Here is a 19,533-nt window from a genome sequence, read left to right as displayed (position 1 = left end):
AACAAGAAATAGACTTGACATGAGAATCAGTAGATGTTGATGGAAATCGCTTACATTTGGACTGTTCCTCACAAGTGTTTTCAGCCATAAAGTGATGTTTGCTTTGAGAAGACACTAGGGTTACTACAGTTCACAAACACAAGGTCAAAACCCCAAATATAAGAACTAAAACAATGTTACACAAGCAAAATCAAAGCCTCATTACATTCAAAATATGTTTTGTTGATATTAGGACAGCACAGAAACTGGTTATGTAAATGTCCTTTTAAATTATACTTTTATATAAAAAATAATAAAAATAAAAACATTTTAAATGAATAAATGATCATTTTAATTGCATTTTAAATAATTAGAAATAAATACATTTATTTAATAATCAATCACTTTTTTATTTAATTTGTAAATAATTGAAAATATATCAATAATAATATAGTACCATATAATTATGAATAATAATGTAACATTGATGTATTATAATTACCAAACAGTTTTGCTCACAAAGTAATACTTCACAGCAAATTTACTTTTAAATTATACTTATTTATTATAAATTAAATTATATATAGTATATATTATTTACCTTATATACTTTTAATATAATATAATTATATAATTCTATATAATTCTATATAATTATACACACACACACACACACACACATATATATATATATATATATATATATATATATATATATAATTTTTCATATTTTCAATATGTTAATATTTTAACGAATAATTAATGCATTTTTAAAATTTACATTTTTTATAATTAAAAATAAACAAACGCATTTAATAAATAAACATTATTTTGTTAATTACATAATTTAGAATAAATAAATATTATTATATTATAGAATTATTAATTCACTATAGCAAACTGAACATTTCAGATATTTCTATGTGAATTTGGGATATAATGATATAAAATAAGCAAAATATTTGTGTTGATCCATAATATGAACAGTAAAACCCATTATTTAAAATGCAATGAGTGCAAATGTCCAAATTAGCTTTTATATAACGGTAAATTAGCTTTACCGTTCAGACGTTCTAGCTTTCTGCTCTGTGCTTTGCTTCTTATTTCTGTACTTTTCTCTGATTTTTCTACGATTTTTTACTTCAGCAGATCAGCACAGTGCTCAAACAACCTATTTTTGGCACAAACGCTAAAACTAAAAACTCTTTGGGACTGGAATAATACTACAAAAAGAAGTCTTTGCCTCCCACTGCCAGCAGCTTACATTCCGGAAATGGGAAAACAACTGCATACATTCAAACAGAAGAGAGAGAAAATGCCTCCTGTTGAATCTACTTGTTGCAAGAACTGCTGCAAACTTCTACAAAGGATTGTGATTCTTGAAACAAAGTTACTTGCTGGACTTCCAAAACAGGCACGGACCCTCTCAGCAAACAGCCGGCGAGTCCCATGAATCTTCTGAATCTCAACAGTTTATACCAAGTGTAGAGGAACAAGCCGAAACTGATCGCCACACTAATCGATGGCACAAACAGGGATCGAGACCCAAAGGAACACGAGACATCAGATTGTCACGAGTTTCTCGTATTGCTGCTATAGCTGCGACCTTGACAAGGCTTGTGAATACTGGTATTCTACCAACCCCTATACATCTTGAGAACAGATTTGAAGCATTAATGAATTGCAGGTGAGGATCCCCAAATGTAATTAAACATGGATCGGATCAGCAGCTAACATCGCTACTAACAGACGCTCAAGGACGAGCAGACAGCGGCTTTCAGCTCAGAGCGCAGCCGAGCCCAGGACACTGATAGTGGGTGACTCTGTTATCAGAAACATCCGTAGCAGGACTACAACAACATGCTGCCTTCCTCAAGCAACGGTCTCTGATGTGAACAAGGAACTTCAGAACATTCTGATGAAGCACAAGACTGCAAATCGAATCATCATCCATGTTGGGAAGAATGATATTCGGAAAGAGCAGTCAGAACTCCTTAAGAAGGACTTCAGTGAACTCTTTGAAACACTCAAAGTTCAGTAATTCATCTGTGGACCACTCCCAGCAAGGAACATGTTTTCACAGATGCTTGGGCTGAACACGTCTACAAAGATCTTGTAATATAAAAGGAGTGGTTTCATCGACAACTTCAATCTTTTCTGGGGCCAAAGGGAACTGTTTAAACTGGATGACCTCCACCCAAACAAATTTGGTGCTAGAGTGCTTAAGGACAATATTTATTTTTCGCTCCGTCATCCTTCAGCAGAGTGTGTCAATCCGTTCAGCACACACACACACCGGGTCCGAGTCATCATGTGGTGGACATATCCCACAAGGACACTGATAACACCATGCAGCCACAACAAGCACTGATGATGGACACCAATTGCTCTGTATTTTACGTATTCACTGTATTCTTTGTAAAATCATTTTTTTTTCTGTTTGAAATTCATTTTAAATGTCAGTTGTTAAATCATTTTCAAAGTTTTAAAATTGCTTGTTTTATTTTTGTTCTTCATGATTATTTTACTTTCTTTTATGTAAAGCACTTTGAATTACCATTGTGTTCGAAATGTGCTATATAAGTAAAATTACCTTGCCTTATTGAAACAAAAACCTATTTCAGATTGTGCTGGAGGCACTCGTTCCCCTTTGAGTGATGCCACAAAATGTAATCATAAACTTTGTACACATTTTGTGCAAGCATTGAGAAAGGGTGTTGCCCGTCGCCTCATGTCAAGGACTTTGTGACAACAGTGTTTGCATTAATTCATAATCATGATGATGTGCAAAGATTAACATGGAACAAAGAATTGTCCATGCCCTTGAATGTTTGGAGACTAAACCTTAAATGAGTTCATGACTTCTTAGAAAGCCCATATTGCAATGTTTCAAAGTCAGATGATGCAAGAAATGGGTTTGACTTAAAACCAGAGGACCACGTTCAGTTCAGTGTTATTTAACATTTCATTATAGTTTGTGAAATTTATTAGTGCAAGCATCTTTATTTCAATGCATATATGGTATGTTAAATTACTGATAGTATTTCAAATAATAATTCAAAATATAGACTTAATGCCATTAAGTAAATGTAACTAAAACTAAGTGTCAGCTAAAAATATTAAATATAATTTCAAGTAACTGAATTAAAACATAAATAAATAAATCAAAATATTACATGAAAACAAGTAACAACAACTTAAATGTTGCCTTGGCAGCTAACTTAATTGAAAATATGACTAAAGAATTTCAAAACATAGACATTACCATTTTATTGTATTAAGTACATGTGTAAAAACAATTTCAGGACAACAATAAAAGAACGTTCACATAGCTTCCTATAAATAAAGAAATAAAACCGTTTGTTATTTCATTTCACAGAATTAACGCCTCTCTACAAATGGCCGCGCGGTCTCGACGTCTTCCACTGTGGACCCGCGCATGCGCATTAACCGCGTCCGAGTGCCCGATACAAGATGGCGGAGTCGGTGGGGAGGGAGAGGAGGAGGCGGGTCCGAATTGACTAGTGCAAAGCCTATAGAGGACTCCGATCAAACCTCTCCAAGGTAAGGACTTCAGTCATCTAAGAGCAGCATGACACATATATGCGTGTGGCGGAATGCACGGGGCACAATAACACCCCCGCGGTTGCTGCATACGCGCACAGTACACGTTATAAACAGGCGTTATAATGCGCAGTGAGCGCGGCGCCCAGTACACCAGAGCGCGCGCCATCTTGACGACCGTTTCCACGAAGCAAAAGTGCGCGCCTAAAATTAGTGCTCGGAACGGTCGAAGTTTGCTGGGGTTTAAACTCAATAAAAGAGCACTTTTACACACTATACTGATGGCCCGGCGCATCCCCGTCCTTTCCGTGCCCAATTAAAGCCGGATGCTCCGCCACTCGGTATTATTTATCCTCTTATTCCCGCACACTGGCTCGCGCTGCCGTAGCTCTTTGTTAAATGTTGTTCTCCTCCTCCTTCGGGTTTGTTTTCGGGCGGCTCGATCTGCGCATGCGCGCCCTTCTTTCGCTCATTTGTGCTCTTATTAACGACGATAAACGCCGTAAACATTCGCATAAAACATATACATGATGTGTGGTATGAAACATGGGTTTACTAAACTAAAAACCCACTGAAATACTGTGGTATTATTATCAGATATCGTTCCCGTGCCCGCGTTACCGCCATAGTACTTTTTGTAGTTTTTTTTTTTTTGAGGAAAAACACTGTGTTCGAGTCTTTTCTCAGATTGAAGTATATTTTTTTTCTTTCAACATATAAACGCGTGCTTGCGTAATACCATAATACCATTTCTTTACATTTACCATAGTTATACCATGATGCCATTTCTTTACTTTTACCATAGTAATACCATGGTATTCTTAAAAGTTCCTCACAGTAACCATGTGAGGAACATGTACCATGTTTGTGTACACACGTGTGGTATTACCATCACTTTACCATGATACTGAATTATTACCTTTTGATAACATGCCTAATATGTTGGAAATCCCATTCAAAATAATAATAATAATAATAATGGTAAGTAAAAGCTTTTTGCAAAATAATTTTAGTCAATATTGTTATAACAGTAACATTTAAATTGCAGAATTGTTTTAACAGAAATTTACAATAAAAACCTTCAGTGCATAAAGTTTCAGAGCACTGATCATGGATCAACTAATTAATGTTTTGAAATATATACCATGGCACTGTATAATTACCGTATCCATGTATTGTTTTAGTGTTTTGCAAAGTTATGGCTCAGTCATGAATTCAATTGTTTGAAAATTATTATTATTTTTTTTAATTCTATAGGTGAATGTTTAACAAATGGATGATCCAAAGATTCACTTTCATAATTGCGTTTAAGTTTCGTTGTTTTCCTGCAAAGTTCTTCCGTAACATTTACCTAAGCTGATTAAACGGCATAGTCCATAAAAAATTTTTATCATCATGTTTTACTCAACTATTTAATTGATTGCAGTCATTAGCTTTAGTCTCTATTTTATTTGTATGTCCACAACTAAAATACGTTTTTGGATTAATATGTATAATTGAATTAAATCAAATTTAAATGTACTGTATTGATTTTGATTTGTCCCCGATAGGCCGTGAAAATATTCCTGTGACCTATTGAAATCTATATATAAACTTTGCTGTCAAACGATTAATCGCATCGAAAATACGTTTTTGTTTACATAATATATGAGTGTATACTGTGCAGATTTATTATGCATATACAAACATGTATGCATAATTAAGAAATTATGTAATGTTTATATACTAAATATATTTATATACCATATAACTATATAAATGCATATACATTTTCAAAATATATACTGTATGCATGTGTATTTATATATTCATGATAAATAAACACAGTACACAAATATTTATTATGAAAACAAAAACATTGTTTGACAGCGCTACTTTAATTTTCTGTAAGCTTAGGATGTGAAGTTTCAGTTATTTAAGCATATTTTACATTTAGAGTTCATAAGACTTTCCTGTTTATTTCTCTCAGGTTTGCAATGATTTAATTTGGTAAAAATGCAAACTTTTTTTATCTGAAGAAGGGACAAATGAGGAGCTATGACGAGTGAAAACCACGCAACAATAAAGACAGACTCGGCGATGGTCATGTCGCCCACCGGGTCCACGTCACAGACGGCTCCCTTCTCACCCTCGACCAGCAAACCCATCCAAGAGCTGCCAGGTGTGTCTCTGTGAGGCTTTAGATGAACCACGTGACTCTCTGCGCTCCTCGTCTGATTGTTAGTTTGTCTTTCAGATGAGCTGATTCAGGCTGGATGGTCCAAGTGTTGGAGTAAGAGGGAGAATCGGCCGTATTACTTCAACCGCTTCACAAACCAGTCGCTGTGGGAGATGCCTGTCCTGGGCCAGCATGATGTCATTGTGAGTGCAGGCTTCAGAGCATTTTACACTGAATACGAAATCCTGTGTCAGTTTTATTTAGTATTATTCATACAGTGGCATGCGAAAGTTTGGGAACCCTTTGCAGAATCTTTGAAAATGTGAATAATTTAAACAAAATAAGAGAGATCATACTAAATGCATGTTATTTTTTATTTAGAACTGTCCTGAGAAAGATATTGTACATAAAAGAAGTTTACAGTCCACAACACACAAAAAAAAAAAAAAATGCTGAAATTATTCAAATAACCCCATTCAAAAGTTTGGGAACCCTTGGATGATCCACGACTGTCTCTCTGTATCTGTATGCTGTATATATGCCACTGTATGCTATTATAGTATTTATTAGTATTTTACATATACATATATATATACTCACATATATTCATTTTAATTTTTGTAGTTGCATTGTTATGTGCTTTTTGGGTTTATTTTTAGGGTAAGGATTTCATATACATGCATCTGTGTTATTTTAGTATTATTTTTATTCTATGTAGTTTTATATTTTTATGAGTTGTTTCAATAATAGTTTGTAATTCTTAATAGTTTTGGATTTTTAAAAAATATTAATTTTTTACCTTTCATACGTGTTAATTTCAGTTTTAATACTACATTTAGTACTTAACATGTTTTTTTTTTGTTCTCATTTGTCATCCAAGAATATTTGATTTTATTCCAATTACCAAAAACGATTTAATCCAAAAATAATCAAAACCGAAAACCAGAAGCTCTAACCGACTTAACTTTGGGTTCAGTAAAGAAACACTGAACAATACGAAATCAAATGTAAACACTGTTTCAGCGATAGGGGCCGTTCACACAAAATGTGTTTTTCCATTCAGTGTGCTACTTTTTACGGAAGTTCTAAGCGGCCATGCATTATAATATTTTTTCTACTCGTTTTCTCGTTATAATGAATTAATTTTCTCTAAGAAATTACAAAACTGCGCCAGCAGGTGGCACTATAGACCTGAATATAACTGATGGGGCGTTGTACACTATCCACTTTACTGTACGCGGACCTTCCTCATGATCGCTATAATTTGTGCAGTCTTCATTACTGACATTTAATTAATTCATAAATGTTAAATGCTTGAATCAATATGAATATTTTGTGTATTAAGTTCCTGCTAGATGCATGAGTTTCACCAACGCGTTCTGTGTCATAAAATAACTGCTTATCAAAACCAAGGTTGACGTCACTGTATTCTGTTTATCTACAGTAGGACGGGATTTAACGATGCAGGCTGATGTGCTTCTTTTCCTTATTACTAATCTTTATTGTTAACCATATTGATGAGAAATGTGATGTATATGTAAAATCCATAGGCTAATTTAATTCAGTTTTGTTCTATAATGTTGTAATCGTTTTTTTCTACACACACACACTACAGGTAGTCCTACATATGGACGCTCTTTTCAAACAGAAGCTTGTAACACACATGATATCTGCTACATCATATAATGACTACTACAAATTATATATAATTTTATTTCAAATAAAGGGAATATGAAAAGTGAGTTTAATGGTGTTGCCATTTAAACATGTTAATTACAAAAACAAAACATTCGTTGTACTGTCTCTGAAAAAATCAACAGTGATTGATCAGCCTTTATTTATGTTCAGTATTGTAGACGTTATTACCTAGGCGAAGCAAAATTTGCTGAAATTTAGGCTACAGTAAGAGCGCCTGCATGGTTGTCCATCAGATGCCTGTCAAAGTTGAGTTCGTTACTATAGCAACAGTAAAACTGTCAGGTCGTTATAACGAGAAAACAAACTTTCGTTATGTTGAGATAACGAGAAAAATAAGTCGTTATAACGAGAAAACGAACTTCGTTATGTCGAGATAACGAGAAAAATAAGTCGTTATAACGAGAAAACGAACTTCGTTATGTCGAGATAACGAGAAAAATAAGTCGTTATAACGAGAAAACGACTTTCGTTATGTCGAGATAACGAGAAAATTAAGTCATTATAACGAGAAAACAAAAAGGAAAAAAATATATAATGCATGGCCGCTTAGAACTTCCATAACTTTTCCATTATTTGTGAGAAAAAAAAATAATGAGGGGATGGTCACATGCAACAGTGATCCTGAGTAAGGTTTACATCTATGACGTAATGAGCACACAGAATACACAGCCTGCTGATCCATGAGCAGCAATCAGTAGTGTTCTGTTTACAGTTTTGCACATGGCAATGATTAAAATATTTGTTTACAGGAGATGGAAGGTTTTTTTTTTGTTTTTTTTTTACTTTTCACTTTGCATTATATAAATTAATATTTATTTACAAGAGCTACAAGTTATGTCCTACTTTTCACATGGCAATATTTCAAGTGATTATTTTTTAATTTGCAAAAAATGAAAAATGACTCTTTTTTTTTTTTTCACTAGACGTTTTCATTTCAAACAATGTTTGCTTTGATTTCGGTTGTTTCAAATATTCAGTAAATGACCGAAAAGAGTTTGTGTTTCCTTCAAAAATTTTTTTTTTAAAAAGATAACAAATGCACTTTTTCATTAGGAAAAAAAAAATCCCAGCTTTAATAGCATGTTTACAGTACAAAACCATTTCACTAAACTATGAAGGCATAAAAAAAAAAAAAAAACAGCAAGCAAACAAAATAATCATTTATTACTCGTAATCAAGGTGATTTTGATTTTAGGTCCTATCGTCCAGCCCTAATAACAACACTGTCCTGTTGTTTTAGTCGGATCCACTGGGCTTGAACGCGGCTCCAGCGTCTGGCGAGACGACGAGCGACGCAGCTCTGGGCAACGGTCAGCGTAAAAGACATCCGTCGGAGGACACTCAAGCAGGCCCAAACAGTTTCAAGAGGCCAAAGGTCTGTTTTCTTCCAAATAGCTTATTTGAAGCTTATAAAACATATCTATTATTAGTGTTTAGTCATATTTTAGTGAATCATTTTTCTTATTCCTGTATGATTTCAGGTTGAGATTCCAGTCACTCCAACCACTCCCACTGTCCCGATTTCTCCGAGCACGCCAGGAGTCAAACCCTGGGTGAACGCCACAGATGATAAACAAGGCTCTACCAGCGTCCCTGCACCGGCTCCGTACCGGCCCTCTGTGTGAGCATGGGCTCCTCGTTTATCAGTCAGATTGGCTAAAAGCATCAACTAAATGGTTAAATGTAAAAGTGATTTCAGGTATCCTGACAGCGGTTCATCTCTGCAGACATGACGTGTCTGAACTGGTCTGTGTGTTTCAGGGTGTACTGGGACCTGGACATTCAGACTAACGCTGTGATCCGCGAGCGAGCCCCAGCAGACCACCTCCCTCCACACCCTGAGATCGAGATACAGAGAGCTCAACTCACCACCAAACTACGACAGCACTACCACGAGCTGTGCGCTCAGCGTGAGGGTATGAGCACACCGCTGCCTTCACATCTGACTCAACATGTTCCCATAAAAAAGCTTTACATTCTACATGTGCAAGATTATTAATATTAATGGCAATGCAACAAAAACGGCTTAGTATAGTTATTCTGTTTTGAAACAGCTGAGCAACAGAAAATGTAGTGAAGTTAGTAGCTTTGTTACTCAAAGTTTAATAATCCCAGCACTAGCTCATCTCCATTTTTATAGACAGTTCCAGTCTGGGTTAATGGCTTATGAGTGCATGCAGTCCCTCCAGAAAAACGCAGATTTTTTTGTGATTGTTGCAGGCAAAAATCCTTGATTTTGCGGCACGTTTTCTTAAAAAATGCGATGGAATATGTGGGATATTTTAGCAATTTTATGCGATGAAATTGCGTGAACTTGCAAAAACTGCGGTGTGATGAAAAAGAGATAAAAGGTGATTCCCCCAACACCATTTTCTCACTAGGCTACTACCTTAATGTAAAGAGTAATTTCTTATTACTTCCTATGATAAGCGAGCATACTAAATCACAGAATATTTAAGTTGCAATCTCTTACTGCAACGTAAAGTATTTTACATACTACTAATATACTTACAACTGTAAGTTTTTGGTACTGTTCTGTAACAAAAAAGTGCAATCTTACAACTGTTAATTTGCATCAACTTCTGAATGAAACTACAACAGTGTTAGTAGCCTAGTGGTGTTGGGGGAATCACCTTTTTTTCTCTATTTCATCAAACCGCAGTTTTCGCAAGTTCTCGCAATATAAATTGGCTCCACTGTCATGTAACAAATCGGGAAACCCCTTCGGGCGTTCTTTTGCGCTTATTTTTGTTGGTGAATAAGAAAGATTTGCGCGCTTCAAGTTTCACCCTGGTTTCATTGCGGGGTTTGCAGATGATGTTTACGTCATGTAATTACGTCACTTCATAAGGTTCCCATGGTAATAGGGGGAAATGGCGCTTAACTTTGTGTGAAGTAAACGCAACATTTTTCAACTTTCTGCTAATATATATGTGAGTTTTTTGCAACGAAAATACAGGGATTATGAAATCATGCTAGCCCCGCATATTTTGCTTTCTGAAATCGGCAATTTATGCGGCAAAAGAGCGGCGTATTTGAAAAAATGCGACCCCGCATAAATATGCGGCCTTTGGCTGATTATGCATTAAATCAGGCGATCGCATAATCACGTTTTTCTGGAGGGACTGATTGCAAAGTTACAGTAAGGAAAATGCAGCTCAGGTGTGTCTCTTAATATGTATACAAGTCTGGAGTCAGTAGGATTAGAATTTTTTTTTTTTTAAGAAATTAATAATTCCATTCATTAAGTCAAAAGTGACAGGAAATAATTTTTTTTTAGTGTTCTAAATTATTTAAAAAAAAAGTAAAGGTTTTCACAAAAATATTGGTAACAATAGGAACTGTTTCTTGAGCAGCAAATCAGAATATTAGAATGATTTCTGAATGAAATCATCTGACACCGAAGAATATATTTGTAAAAGTTATTTTAAATTGTAATATTTCACAATTTTGCTGTTTTTACAGTATTTTTGATTGAATAAATGCACCCTTTGTGAGCAGAACACCCTGAACTTTTAAATGCTAGAAATTTAATTTATAGATTACTGTTTGGAAATAGTTGGTAGAAATGATTGACTGACTGTTTTCAGGCATAGAGCCCCCACGGGAATCATTCAACCGCTGGCTTTTGGAGAGAAAGTTGGTGGATAAAGGTCTGGATCCGCTCTTGCCCAGCGAGTGCAACCCGGTCATTTCTCCATCCATGTTCAGAGAGATCATGAACGACATCCCCATTAGGTTCTTGAACATCCATGTTCAACGTTTCTCATTGTTATGCATTTATGCATTATAAATCTCTTACGTCTTTGCAACACATTTCAGGCTCTCTCGAATCAAATACAAGGAAGAGGCCAGGAAACTCTTGTTTAAATATTCAGAGGCGGCCAAGAAAATGATTGACTCCAGGTTATTATTCATGTCAGTTACTAAGATTTCTGAGACCAACATGAACGTTGTGTTAAAATGTATTTCCCGTTTGCACAGAAATGCAACTCCTGACAGTCGGAAGGTGGTGAAGTGGAACGTGGAGGACACGATGAACTGGTTGAGAAGAGACCATTCTGCAAGCAAGGAGGACTACATGGTACATTCTCAGTCGTGTTGCTCTGAGCTGCCAACGTAGCCAGCATTTCAAGGCATCATATGCATGACTGTAGGGGTGTAATGATTAATCAATATGGATCGATAGATTGATATGATGTCTGACGATAAGATGCATTAAAGGCACATGTAAAATATCGATATATGTAATAGAAATAGGCAGCTTATTTGCCAATGTCTACATTTTCACATAATGTCCGTCTATGCATTACCACCAAGGGTGCATTCTCGTTCAAATTCACGGATAACTAATTTGAGCTATCTTCGGCTTTTTTGTGCATGGATCAATAAATACATAATTACATAAAAATGCACATTTTGGGGAATATCCTATTAAACACAGTCGGTTCGGCATATGTCTTAACGTTAACAGTTCAGAAAGAAAAGGCATGTGTTTATTAAATCTGTGCTTGGTTCTTAAAGTGAAATCAAACTAATAATAAATCTAATGCTGTCAAAAAAAAATACAAGTGCTCACTGCTTCTGATTAAATAACCTTTGGAACATTAAAATTGATTAATCTATATTCAGTTTTAAACAGTGAAGACTATGCAGTTATCTACATTTGATTATTAAATTTCTTTAGCGTACCTTAAAATTTATTTTAGACTGAGCTGAAAAAAGCAGTTTATTTAACTGTTTTTAAGTTGATTGAACTTGGGTCTTTGTTGTATTGGATTTATTTCCTGCTGTTGCTTGTAATTTGGTTACCTGTAGAAAATATTTTTGTCACTGAGCCGATAATAGCAACCAGAATTGTTTGTCCGATTGTTTATTTTCTTTATTATATAAAAAAATAAAACAGTTGTGTAGGCTTAATTGTTGTTGTTGTGAATCTCCCAATTGAGGTACACAATGTGAAAATGTCAGATTAATGTTCATGTTATATATTTTGGTTGCATTTGTGAGTTAATAAAAATGTAGATGTATAATATCAATATATCAATTGATTTACTTCTGTATCGAATCGTAATCGTATTGTATAGAATTTTTTTGAGGTATTGGTAAATATCGTTTTGTTGGGTATGATAATCGATATCGTATCGTATCGAGCCATCTGATTTACACCCCTACGTGACTGTAATCTGATTTATCCTCAGGATCGACTCGAGCACTTACGAAAGCAGTGCGGCCCTCACGTGGCGTCCGTGGCGAAGGACTCCGTTGAGGGCATCTGTTCGAAAATCTACCACATTTCTGCAGAATATGTGCGCAGGATCCGCCAGGCGCACCTCACTCTCCTTAAAGACTGCAACATCTCAGGTAGACATTGGAGACGTCCATGAATAAATGAGGGTTTTATTGTTGGACCAAAGTCAGCCAAATCTAAAAATAGGATTAGTTTTTTTTGGCACTGGTGCGAACTTCACTCTTGGTTTGACTTTAGAGCCTTTCTGATTTATTCCTCTTGCTTTAAAGTGGATGGCACCGAGTCGACGGAGGTCCAGGACCGGTTGGTGTACTGTTATCCAGTCAGACTCTCCATCCCTTCTCCTCCTCAGCCGCGCGTTGAGCTGCACTTCGAGAATGACGTGGCCTGTCTGCGGTATAAAGGCGAAATGGTGAAGGTCAACCGCGGTCATTTCAGTAAACTGGTGTGTACATGCTAAGACGAGTTCAGAACAGATTAAGGTTGGATACATTGGGTTCTTATTTTGTTGGCTCTGGCACAAACAGGAACTCTTGTATCGGTACAGCTGTATTGATGACCCAAGGTTTGAAAAGTTCCTGTCTCGTGTTTGGTGCCTTATCAAAAGATACCAGGTAATACTATAATTACAGTCATTGGTAACCAACCAGGAGACCGAATGCAACATTAATGAGTGTTTACGCCCCCCATAGGTGATGTTTGGCTCCGGTGTGAACGAGGGGTCTGGTCTGCAGGGGGCGCTGCCTGTTCCCATCTTTGAGGCTCTGAACAAACAATTTGGAGTGACATTTGAGTGCTTTGCTTCTCCTCTAAACTGCTATTTCAAACAGTTCTGCTCTGCATTTCCAGACATTGACGGCTTCTTTGGATCACGAGGGTATATGAATGTGTTATTTTGTCAATGATGTGAATTTGATGGTTTTGATACAATACCATGTTGATATATGTGTGTGTAATTTGATCCTAACATCCTCGCACCACTACTGTTTTACAAAAGCAAGCATGGTTTCTATCAGAGAGGTTAATTTGCTATATTGGATCTCTTTCCTCAGGCCGTTCCTCAGCTTCTCTCCCGCCAGCGGCTCATTTGAGGCCAACCCTCCGTTCTGTGAGGAGCTCATGGATGCCATGGTGACACACTTTGAGGTGTGTGACTCTTAACGTCATCCCAAAGTCATTAGATTAGAATATCTTTACATAAAATGTACACATGCTGTTTTTCTTATTCTCTCTCCATCTTTCTCAGGATCTTCTGGAACGCTCCAGTGAGCCGCTGTCCTTCATCATCTTTGTGCCCGAGTGGCGTGACCCGCCGACCCCTGCCCTGACACGGATGGAGGCCAGCCGCTTCCGCAGGCACCAGATGATCGTGCCTCCCTTCGAGCACGAGTACCGCAGCGGCTCGCAGCACATCTGCAAAAGGTCAGACATCTGTTGTACATGCCCTTGTACATGTTGCTTTAGTTCCTCATTCACTGCACAAGTAAAACCAAAAGTGCAGTCGTTTTGTAAGGTTTAAAGGAGTTATTAACCTCAGATATGAAAATTGGCTGAAAATGTATTGAACTTTAGGCCATCCTGAGGATGCAAATGAGTTTGTTTCTTCATCAGAGCAGACTTGGAGAAAAGTAGCATTATGATACTTGCTCACCAAATGATGCTCTGCGGTGAATGGGTGCCGTCAGAATGCGAGTCCAAATAGCTGATTAAAAACATCACAATAAAATAAAATTAAATTAAATTAATGCATTTAGCAGACACTTTTATCCAAAGCGACTTACAGTGCATTCAGGCTATCAATTTTTACATATCATGTGTTCCCGGGGAATCGAACCCCCAACCTTGCGCTTGCTTGCTTGCTAGCGCAGTGCTCTACCAGTTGAGCTACAGGAACACAACACTAATCCACACAACTCCACCAGTTAATGTCTTGTGAAAAGCTGCATATTTTTTACGTAAGTTTTAAACTTTAAATCACTACTTCCGGCTAAAATGCGAGTCCTTTCTCCATAATATTGCATTCTCCAGTTAAAAAGTCGTCTCGTCTGAATCAGGAGAGAAATATGCACCAATCAAACACAGTTACATGTGAAAAAAGTCCAAAACGGTTGTAAACAAATATGTGGTATGTAATTGATGGACTGGAGTGGTGTGGATTATTGTAATGTTTTTATCAGCTGTTTGGAGTCTCATTCTGACGGCACCCATTCACTGCAGAGCATCCATTGGTGAGCGAGTGATGCAATGCTACATTTCTCCAAATTTGTTTAATTCCTGTCCAAATCCTTACTTTTGGATACACTGAGAGGTTAATTTTTGGGTGAACTGTTCCTTTAACCCATGTTTTACTCCCACGACTCATGTTTCCATCCTCTGTGTCTCTCAGAGAAGAGATATACTACAAGTCTGTCCATGGAACAGCAGTCATTTTCCTCCAAAACAACGCTGGCTTTAGCAAATGGGAGCCCACCACGGAGAGAATCCAGGAGTTCCTGGCAGCGTATAAGATCTCCGGCCATTCGTTGCCCTCACCTGGTCCTTCTTCCACCAGTACAGGAGACAAAGACTCCAAACCAGTTCAGGAGCACTTGGCTACGAGTCAAGACAACAGCAGTCCTGTTGACAAGACTGCAGCAGACACAACAGACATTTAGACCGCGGCGCTGGGCGTGTGGCCACGTGAATGTATGTATGTCCATTGGAAAGAGTCTATGATTGTTTGAGAGATTTAACATTGGGATGTTGGGTTTAGATGGGCACTGGGCATCTAAATGTTCAGGCGAGAAGAAGAAAGACTGACTCACATTTGTTTACTTTCATTATTTAATATTGTTTGTTTTAGGTTTTTGAGTTACATTATCATAATTGTTGGGTTTTATATCAGTGTACTGATAGTTTGGTCACTTTTTAGATGTGTTTTTTTTAAAGAGATGATAAATGTAGTCCCGTATATCTTATTCTTTCTTCTTTTTTTACCTTTTTAGGGTGAATCTCAGTGAAATGTCATATTTCACAACAGAAATATCTTGCAGAAAGCCTTTTAAGCTCTTCACTAGTATTTTTTCAACAATGAAGCAAGTTTTATAGTGGTAAATGGTGATTAAACTTACTACATTTTAATTTGTTATACAATATTTACTGAAAAGTTACTATTACAATGATTCTTAAAAGATAAAATCTGAATAAATTAAACACAATTCAACTTAATTGTATTGGGTTATCTTAACCACTCAGATATATTTAGCATTACTGTAGTACAATTTTTTTTTTTTTTGCAATATGGTATATAAAAAATACATAAAAAAAAATAGTCTTCAAATAGGTTTCATCTTTCATGCAAAATAAAACGGCATATTTCTTTGTTGATTTTGTGTTGGAATAAGACGAGCTTTATGATATTCACTATTCACATCATGACATGCATCAGCGTCAGGGCTTCTTGAAGTAGTCGTCGATTCCCATTCATAGGCGTTCCTTTCTGAGTCGAGAGGTCACGTTTGGTTACTTCATGTCTGAATATATACTGAACGTAAAAAGGTCAGATATATTTATAATCTAGTTTCCACCCAGTCATCCACCTGCAGTGAAAGTCAGTCCTTTTTCTTTTCTTCTTAAAATATTGTACAGAACTCAATAACAAATCGGAAATTGTGTACATTGATTGCGTTCTTCGTTTCTGTGCAGCACAAGCCTGTGTGAACCTCAAGTCCTTATCAATTCTAGCATTTAGTCCTAGCAACTGGAAAAAGCAAAGTGAAATTAGATCTTATTAGTTATGAAAGCCTTATTCCAACCATTTTTGGTGTGTTATTGCGAATGAATTAGCTCGTCAATATAGCATAGGCCGCTTGTTTTTCTCCAGTGAGTCTACGTCTGATTTCGGGTGTTTTATAATTGAGAGTAATGACATCTGGAAATTAAAATGAAGCAGTCAATGTGTGGCTTATTCTTCCATTGTTGTCCAGTTATTAAAATTGGTAGCTATTGCCTCGATTTCAGTTTTGTGTGTATGAGAAAAAAAGTTTAAAAGTTTAAAATTGTACAAATTTGTTTACATGATATTGGTTTAAATTGTATCACTGGGCAGCGTTTTGAATGTACATTTTTATAAGGAGAAACGTTATCGATGGATTTGTTACTACAATTGGACTTTAAATGTTGCAATTTTTAACACTACAATGGTGGATCTTTATTTTTTGTTGGGTTTTGTAGGAATTAATATAGTCTACTATCATTTTATTAAGCCAATCACTTCCATCTGTAAGAAATGATAGGTTTGTTTGGTTGTTTTTATGCAGTGGACTACATTATCTTGTAGCCAAACTTGGGAAATGGCCTTTATTTTAAGTTTAAAAGCATTCAAGTGGTTTGACGTGTAATGTTACCCATCTTGCCATTTATAAAATCCAATATAACCATTGGTTGTATTTCTTAATCCCAGAGTGGATCACCAGCAGAACTGTAAATGTTGTACAGAACATGGCTATGACATTTGTTGCTTTCCTACACGGCTGTTGTTCGTTTATTTGGAAAAAATACGGAAGATGTATTTTTCACCATGCTTTTTTTTTTTTTTTTTTTTTGCTGGTTTTAATTTAACATTTTGGTTCTAAATGACAGTTTATGAATTGTAGAATTTATGAAATAGTTGTTTTAAACTAAACCAAAGTGTCATGAAAAGAGGAGGAATTTTATCTAGTATCTTAAAGTAGAGTCGTGTATGAAGTGTAACCAGCAAAAACATCCATTTATACATAACTTTATTTTTATAATTCTCTTTTGTTCTTTGTTTTCTTACGAAGGTATGTTTGGGTTTTTATTTTGCATGACCTGATATTTTTCATTACAAAAAATATATATATATATATATATATATATATATATATATATATATAAATTGTACAGATCTGTATTGTTTAATTAGTCGTACGCTTAGGCTTTAACAGATTTGTATTTATCAGTCATGTTGATTGATTTATATTTGGTCACCATTGCGTTTATTGATTCAGTGTCCTCTAAAATGCCATGAATGTCTCCCTGTTATATTATTCTGATAAAGACAGAGATTCAGTGAATGTAAATATGTCTTGTGCTTATGTTTCTTCTACCTGTATATTATCAGTGTTGTAGCATTTCCCATAACCTAAAGTGATATAAAGGTTTTCATCTGAATCAGAAAAGCTCTCAGTAAAATATTGAAATCATGCACCCATCTCTGGCATTTGTTATTATATTTATTGTACATACAAACCGGATTCCAAAAAAGTTGGGACACTGTACAAATTGTGAATAAAAACAGAATGCAATGATGTGGAAGTTTCAAATTTCAATATTTTATTCAGAATACAACATAGATGACATATCAAATTTTTAAACTGGGGAGGGGGGGGGGTATCATTTTAAGGGAAATGGCATCCCCTCTTTTTATAATGGTCTGCAAACGTCTGGGGACTGAGGAGACAAGTTGCTTAGGAAGTTTAGGAATGGGAATTTTGTCCCATTCTTGTCTAATACAGGCTTCTAGTTGCTCAACTGTCTTAGGTCTACTTTGCTGCATCTTCCTCTTTATGATGCACCAAATGTTTACTATGGGTGAAAGATCTGGACTGCAGGCTGGTCATTTCAGTACCCGGATCCTTCTTCTACGCAGCCATGATGTTGTAATTGATGCAGTTTGTGGTCTGGGATTGTCATGATGGAAAATGCAAGGTCTTCCCTGACAGGGACGACGTCTGGATGGGAGCATATGTTGTTCTAGAACTTGGATATACCCTTCAGCTTTGATGGTGCCTTTCCAGATGTGTAAGCTGCCCATGTCACACACACTCATGCAACACCATACCATCAGAGATGCAGACTTCTGAACTGAGCGCCGATAACAACTTGGGTTGTCCTTGTCCTCTTTAGTCCGGATAACATGGCGTCACAATTTTCCAAAAATAACTTAAAATTTTGATTCGTCTGACCACAGAACAGATTTCCATTTTACCACAGTCCATTTTAAATGATCCTTGGCCCAGAGAAAACACCTGCACTTCTGGATCATGTTTAGATATGGCTTATTTTTTTACCTTTTTTGAAAGTTTTAGCCGGCAACGGCGAATGGCAGAGTGGATTGTGTTCACTGACAATGTTTTCTGGAAGTATTCCTTAGCTCATGTTGTGATTTCCATTACAGAAGCATTCCTGTATGTGATGCAGTGCCATCTTAGGGCCCAAAGATCACGGGCATCCAGTATGGTTTTCTGGCCTTGAACCTTACGCACAGATATTGTTCCAGATTCTCTGAATCTTTGGATGAGATTTTGCACTTTAGATGATGATAACTTCAAACTCTTTGCAATTTTTCTCTGAGAAACTCCTTTCTGATATTGCTCCACTATTTTTTGTCGCAGCATTGGGGGAATTGGTGATCCTCTGCCCATCTTGACTTCTGAGAGACACTGCCACTCTGAGAGGCTCTTTTTATACCCAACCATGTTACCAATTAACCTAATAAGTTGCAAATTGGTCCTCGAGCTGTTCCTTAAATGTACATTTAACTTTTCTGGCCTCTTATTGCTACCTGTCCCAACTTTTTTGGAATGTGTAGCTCTAATGAAATCCAAAATGAGCCAATATTTGGCATGACATTTTAAAATGTCACACTTTCAACATTTGAAATGTTATCTATATTCTATTGTGAATAATATATATGTTTATGAGATTTGTAAATTAATCCATTCCTTTTTTACTCACAATTTGTACAGTGTCCCAACCTTAAATTTGCTATTTAAGGAACGTTTTAAGTGTCATCAGAAACAGCTTAAAATCTGCTGAAATTTCAGAAAATGTACCATATTATTACCTTTGTTTATTTTGGACACAGTGCCATCGTAATACC

General features: G+C 36.2%; 1 protein-coding gene across 2 annotated transcripts; it reads left to right on the top strand.

Moving 5' to 3' along the window:
* Nucleotides 1-3,172: 3,172 nt before the first annotated feature.
* On the top strand, nt 3,173-17,520 carry LOC128016024 (mRNA (2'-O-methyladenosine-N(6)-)-methyltransferase). Of its 2 annotated transcripts, none has more exons than XM_052600336.1 (16): nt 3,173-3,543; nt 5,513-5,704; nt 5,780-5,904; nt 8,640-8,774; nt 8,881-9,020; nt 9,161-9,315; nt 10,990-11,137; nt 11,222-11,305; nt 11,384-11,483; nt 12,601-12,763; nt 12,920-13,095; nt 13,178-13,264; nt 13,343-13,527; nt 13,703-13,796; nt 13,897-14,072; nt 15,037-17,520. In XM_052600336.1, exons 2-16 carry the CDS (start codon nt 5,581-5,583, stop codon nt 15,302-15,304), a joined length of 2,160 nt encoding a protein of 719 aa, XP_052456296.1. In that variant the 5' UTR covers nt 3,173-3,543; nt 5,513-5,580; the 3' UTR covers nt 15,305-17,520. The 2 variants fall into 2 exon arrangements, with proteins under 2 accessions (XP_052456296.1, XP_052456295.1); XM_052600335.1 differs by having other exon boundaries at nt 3,174-3,543; nt 5,562-5,704.
* The last annotated feature ends 2,013 nt before the right edge of the window (nt 17,521-19,533 follow it).

The sequence above is a fragment of the Carassius gibelio genome, chromosome A6, assembly GCF_023724105.1.
Source record: "Carassius gibelio isolate Cgi1373 ecotype wild population from Czech Republic chromosome A6, carGib1.2-hapl.c, whole genome shotgun sequence".
Lineage (NCBI taxonomy): Eukaryota > Metazoa > Chordata > Actinopteri > Cypriniformes > Cyprinidae > Carassius > Carassius gibelio.
The sequence above is the reverse complement of the archived record's forward strand: the minus strand, read 5'-3'. Positions and strand labels throughout refer to the sequence as shown.

Coding starts and splice junctions, on each gene's coding strand:
- LOC128016024 (XM_052600336.1), top strand. CDS start 5,581: ATGACGAGTGAAAACCACGCAACAATAAAGACAGACTCGGCGATGGTC. Junction 11,138..11,221: donor ATGAACGACATCCCCATTAG/GTTCTTGAACAT, acceptor AACACATTTCAG/GCTCTCTCGAATCAAATACA. Junction 11,306..11,383: donor AAGAAAATGATTGACTCCAG/GTTATTATTCAT, acceptor CCGTTTGCACAG/AAATGCAACTCCTGACAGTC.